This window comes from Podospora bellae-mahoneyi (assembly GCF_035222275.1).
Source record: "Podospora bellae-mahoneyi strain CBS 112042 chromosome 1 map unlocalized CBS112042p_1, whole genome shotgun sequence".
NCBI classification, from domain to species: domain Eukaryota; kingdom Fungi; phylum Ascomycota; class Sordariomycetes; order Sordariales; family Podosporaceae; genus Podospora; species Podospora bellae-mahoneyi.
In genome coordinates, this window is record NW_026946359.1 from 2426852 (window position 1) to 2432860 (window position 6009).

At 51.5% G+C, this 6009-nt stretch overlaps 1 protein-coding gene across 1 annotated transcript; it reads left to right on the forward strand.

The window, feature by feature from the left end:
- Window positions 1–1046: 1046 nt before the first annotated feature.
- CBH1_2 (Exoglucanase 1) lies at window positions 1047–5167 on the forward strand. The gene is made up of 4 exons (XM_062874026.1): window positions 1047–3597; window positions 3655–4113; window positions 4186–4745; window positions 4803–5167. Exons 1-4 carry the CDS (start codon window positions 3445–3447, stop codon window positions 4993–4995), a joined length of 1365 nt encoding a protein of 454 aa, XP_062737130.1. The 5' UTR covers window positions 1047–3444; the 3' UTR covers window positions 4996–5167.
- The last annotated feature ends 842 nt before the right edge of the window (window positions 5168–6009 follow it).

Genomic DNA, 6009 nt, shown 5'->3' on the forward strand with positions numbered 1-6009 from the left:
AGAACGCCGACTGTTCCGCCTCTTGGGTTGGCAGATTCGGCCACCGTCAGGACCCATGAGAATGCGGCGACAAAGTATGGTGAGACGGTCAATGGTGAGATGGTCGAGGAGGGGAACCGTTTGGTGGGGCAACAGTGTGCAACAAGCAACGCCCAAGACAGATAATGATGGGGAATCACCAATATCGCTCATGGATACGGTTCGAGAAGGTCCCTGGGTAGCACTGTAGAGAATTCTGTGATTCGCAGACGACATGAGGCAGTGCCTCTCCCTTGCCGATGGGCAGAATTGGCAGACCCAAGAGGCAGAATTGCATCTGTAGAACCTTCAACCCCGCGCTGGGGTTCTCTGTGGTGAGGCTCGAACAGGAAGCTTGTCCCCACCCCACCTTCGCGCTACTGAGAAGGCATCCACTTCACGGCGAGCGGTAGGCGCACAGCCACCCTGGACGTGGCATAGAAATGCAGGAAAGAAGAGGGCAAGGCATTTTGAAAGTAACGCCGGGAGTCTCCCTAGTTTCAAACTCGCCAGTTCGGCGCCCTGTTACTGAGACACCTCACACAGCATCTGTCGATTTAAAAGAATCTCAAGATTCTCGGCAACAACCCGTCCAAAAGTGCTTGTCTTGTTAGCGTGCCGATCATGCAAAGAAACCCGAGCGTCTCCACAAGGCCGTGGTGGATCTGTCAAGTCCAGGCTAGTATCACGATCCTCTCTGCTTTCCTCTGAATTCGTGTTTCCCAAGATCGAGTGACCACATGGACAAAGCCATTGTCTGCTTGCAACTGACAATTTCCACAGCTTTAGGCTTCCCGATGTTGCATAACAACTGCTGACATCAAAGCCCGGTTTTCGGCATCTTTAAGTGTTATCGCTGGTTTGCCAAGCTCCCGTAGGGCCTGCACAGCCTCGTGGCGTTGACCCTCGCTGTTTGTCTTGGGTGCCGTCCGTTCGGATCATGGCGTCAGTCCCGGCCCCGCAACCTCCGCAACGGCGGGCCATGCCGTCTGAAATGTTTCTTCTCTTTGGAAACATGAGGAGAAGGATTACTAACCGTACGGCCCGGCAGTTTTTGATACGAACAGACGCCCGGCGGATTCCGGCAAGAGCGGCACCTTTTTGATCAGCCTCAAAAGCATCTACCGAGTGTGTAGTTCTCCACTAGACAAGCCTCCTCCGGCGGTGGCTTGAATGCTTGGTTGTGTAACATTTGTTTCAACCTCGCGATCCCCTGCCCCCAGACGCCCGGAACAAATATGGAGTTTATTCCCAGAATACCTTGACCAGTCCAGACTCGGTATATGCCCCCAAAGTTTGTTCAGCCATCGTGCTTCGAAACCGAGAGGTGCGAGTGGAATAGGTCTGGGGTGCAGCAATCATAGGCCAGCATGTATGGCCGCATGTATTACGAATGCCCCAATTCCGAGCGACGGGCAGGTGATTTATGCTTCTCTGTAGCCGGCATTTGCTCATCCCCGCTGTTTCATGCGACTGATCTTGATCGTGCCACATGGTCGTGATGAAAGCGGCCCTGACAAGCGAAGGATTCAAGGTTATCACACACTCATACCAGCCACATCATACCTAGGCTACAATATACAATGCGCTGGCATCTCGCGGTTTGTTGTGGCTTTACTCACTGCTATCTTCCTGCCTAATCTGCCTGTGTCTCGGATTTTTGATATTCGCAAACATCATTTTGCATCCCTGAGTTAGTTGCAACCATGTCAAAGTAGACGATAGAAAAGTCAGACGGCAGGGACCTCGACATGTCATCCTTTCATAACTCTTCTTAGTACATGGTCGGTTAATTATACAAGACTCGAAATTCATGGAACAAAAACAGGTGATGGAGGACTGACTCCTAGAATCAAATAAAACCTTGAGAGAGAGAAAAGATAAGAGAAACCGCTAGAGTAAACCACTACATGTAAAGTAAACAACAGACAAATAAAATCGCAAAAGGCTCACCGGCCATTGACCGGTTACGAAAACCTAGAGGTTTTAACGAAGAATCGAACGGGGGGCGTCTCAGGGCTCTCGGTGAACCCCGGCGGAGGGCAGCCCCAATAGCCTTACCACTTGACCGCGAGAGCTTTGTGATAAGGGTACTGGGGCTGGTTGAAATCTACTAGGTCGAACTAATACATAAAGCTTCTACCGACTGGTGCATAGCACTGAGGACCTTGATGGTTGGCAAAAGTCATACACAACCAAACAGAAAAGAGCGAGTGAGCCATCAACGGATCTCGCGACTTCTGTTCGGATGTCTGCCGGCACTGTCAATCTCCTTCGCTTTCACAAACACTTTTTGTCTTCCCTATCGTCTGCTCCTACATATCCTCTCTGCTCCTCGCTGATGACGGTCAAGATTATGTCTTTATCGATAGACAATTACTCTCCTACTCTTCTTTCTTACATCCCACGTACACTCTCATCCGATGTTGAAATCTCACCGCGAAATCACCGCTCCCATATTGCCGTGGACCATGGAATAATAACTCGGTCTTATAAACATCCATGCTTCTTAGACCAAGCTGATATGACGCGGTCTGCCTTTTTACAAGAAAAGTTTTCCCATGGCACGAGGTTGACTGAATTCTCCCTTTAGATACCCACTCAACCGGAACAGATGGCATCTCGTCCCGTTCATGCTGAACATCGATAACGGGTCAACAACAAGAGCAGGGCTGGTTGAACGGACATAGCGGTAATACCCTCTCTTCTAATACACCTTCCGATTATAGGCCAAGAAGAAGCCGCACAAAGACGTTCCGTCCGGCTGGGTCTTGTTTCATGTTATTCGCGCGCATCGTCCAGCATTCCCGTCTCCGATCGATTACCCGGCCGCATCACCGGGATTTGCATTTTTGCCTATATTAACCCTCTAATCAGAGCCTCAATGCTTGGACTTCTTGTCCCGCAAGCTTGTAGTGCTTGTCCGAGACAGGGTGCCATCCAGACCCGCTGATCAGGGATCGACGTCAATGCTTCCCGGTTGATAAAGCTGCCCAAATAGGAGGCTTTTCGAGTCCCTGAGATCCGGGAGATCATCCCGCATGAGGGGGAAAACGATTTGGTTGGAATGGAGGCAATGGTTCGTGGGGTTGTGATAAGCGAGCCCGAGGCTTACGACGCGGGTTGGTATTGCTAGCCGCTGGAGAATTGATCAACACCCATTGTGTTGGGGTCGTTGCTCCATCTCTTGGTCAGTTGACATGATGATGCTTGTAAGCGACGACGGCAAGAGATCACAAGTGAATATCCTGCCACCTCGAGGCATTTTGCCTTCCTCCGTGACAAACTTGGCAACTCAACCGGGCACAATAATGGGTTCAACATGTCGAACGACGAGAGGTATAAGATGATGGATCTGTCAGTGAAAGAGAGAAGATTGGAAAGAGGCACCGCACTCATCTCCCGTCGTCCACCCTCATAGCCACCATGTACCGCTCAGCAGCTTTCCTCACCTTTGCCAGCCTCGTGCTTGGACAACAAGTTGGCACCTACACAGCTGAGCGCCATCCTTCTATGCCTATCCAAGTGTGCACTGCACCGGGCCAATGCACAAGGGAGAGCACGGAGGTGGTCCTTGATGTAAGTTATCATCAAAGCCATAGGTTCCAAGATTGACATCTAACTCACCCCAACCAGGCCAACTGGCGCTGGACACACATCACAAACGGCTACACCAACTGCTACACCGGCAACGAGTGGAACGCAACCGCCTGCCCAGACGGAGCCACCTGCGCGAAGAACTGCGCCGTCGACGGCGCCGACTACAGCGGCACCTACGGCATTACCACCCCTTCGTCCGGAGCCCTGAGGCTCCAGTTTGTCAAGAAGAACGACAACGGCCAGAATGTCGGCTCCAGAGTCTACCTCATGGCCAGCTCGGACAAGTACAAGCTGTTCAACCTCCTCAACAAGGAATTCACCTTTGACGTGGACGTCTCCAAGCTCCCGTGCGGGTTGAACGGCGCCGTGTACTTTAGCGAGATGCTCGAGGATGGTGGGCTCAAGTCTTTCAGCGGGAACAAGGCCGGTGCTAAGTATGGCACTGGGTATTGCGACTCTCAATGCCCGCAGGATATCAAGTTTATCAATGGCGAGGTACACCACCCTTCCCCCCCAACCCTTTCCCCCTTCCCTCTACTCATAAAATACTAACCCCCCTCCACACAGGCAAACGTCGAAGGCTGGGGCGGAGCCGACGGCAACTCAGGCACAGGCAAATACGGCATCTGCTGCGCGGAAATGGACATCTGGGAAGCAAACTCGGACGCGACAGCCTACACCCCGCACGTCTGCTCCGTCAACGAGCAGACCCGCTGCGAGGGCGTCGACTGCGGCGCCGGCAGCGACAGGTACAACTCCATCTGCGACAAGGACGGCTGCGACTTCAACTCGTACCGCCTCGGCAACAGGGAGTTTTACGGCCCCGGCAAGACGGTCGACACGACCAGGCCCTTCACCATCGTCACCCAGTTTGTCACCGACGACGGGACCGACAGTGGCAACTTGAAGAGTATCCATCGGTATTACGTCCAGGATGGGAATGTGATTCCTAATTCTGTCACCGAGGTTGCGGGGGTGGACCAGACGAATTTTATCAGTGAGGGTTTCTGCGAGCAGCAGAAGAGTGCGTTTGGGGATAATAATTATTTTGGGCAGCTGGGGGGGATGAGGGCTATGGGGGAGAGCTTGAAGAAGATGGTGTTGGTTTTGAGTATTTGGGATGATCAGTATGTTTCACCCCCCTTTTTCCAAACCCGAGAGATGAAGCTAATGATGAGAAACAGTGCTGTGAACATGAACTGGCTCGACAGCATCTTCCCCAACGATGCTGACCCGGAGCAGCCAGGTGTTGCTCGCGGGAGGTGCGATCCTGCTGATGGAGTGCCGGCGACGATTGAGGCTGCTCATCCAGATGCGTATGTTATTTACTCCAACATCAAGTTTGGGGCTATCAACTCGACTTTCACTGCCAATTAGATGGGCATGGTAGACTGGGCGTGTTGGGGTAGGGTTTAACCTTGCTAGAAAAAGGTGCCTGGGTTGTGGTAGATGGTAGTGATACCGTATATACGGGGGTTTTACATACGGCTACAACTTACATAGATTGCATTTTCTTGTCCCCTTCACAAAATTGATCACGTTTTTTCTATTCTCTTATCGACACTGTCTAGTGCTTATGGACCGGCCTTCCTCCCATCTCGAGAGAAACCATCTTGCATGTGACAGTGCTGGCCTCGATGGACATTCCTTTGATCCCCAGCCAGCCCAACGTTCTTGTATAGACAGGGCCCAACGTTGATATTTTGGCTGCCTTATCGCTTCCACCCAAGTCGTTTGTCGCATAAATAAATGTCAAGAATGTCTACCAACTTCAAGTCCAGCTCAATAGCAGTGGACATCTCCAAGGCGAACAAACCTGGAAGCAATAATAATCCACTGCCGTGCCCAAACAGACTGCAGTAGTGTTTGCTTGCTCTGGGTTACAACGCGCGACATACTCCGCATGGATACCACGATACCCAATCCTCCAGCAAAAGGCATCCAAGACTATCGGCAAGAGGCAAAAATGTACAAGTGATCGACATCGCAATGCGGCATAATAGGTCAGTTGAGCAAAAGTACAGTCGTCAACAAGCAACTCGCCAAAAGAAGAGGCAACCCAACTTTTTGTCTTCAGCGACACACTGTGCGACACGTGTGAAATCGAAAAGGGTCCCGTCCTTCCCGCCCTTTTCTGCGGCAGACGGGAGATCCTATCGACGATGGGGTATCCAAGTCAAAAAGTAGCGGCAGGCCGCGTATGTACCGACTCAGTACACTCAATATTGTATCCATACACAATACAAGCGGTGAAGAAAATGTTTCCTTCTAGTTTGATAGGGTATAGCAATCGGAAGCTGGGAATGCAAGACATACCTATACTCTGTAACTTCTGATGGTGACTGATGACACGAATCGGGCATCATTATTCGAGAATCCAGCAGCAGGACA

Coding starts and splice junctions, on each gene's coding strand:
- CBH1_2 (XM_062874026.1), top strand. CDS start 3,445: ATGTACCGCTCAGCAGCTTTCCTCACCTTTGCCAGCCTCGTGCTTGGA. Junction 4,114..4,185: donor TCAAGTTTATCAATGGCGAG/GTACACCACCCT, acceptor CCCTCCACACAG/GCAAACGTCGAAGGCTGGGG. Junction 4,746..4,802: donor TTGAGTATTTGGGATGATCA/GTATGTTTCACC, acceptor GATGAGAAACAG/TGCTGTGAACATGAACTGGC.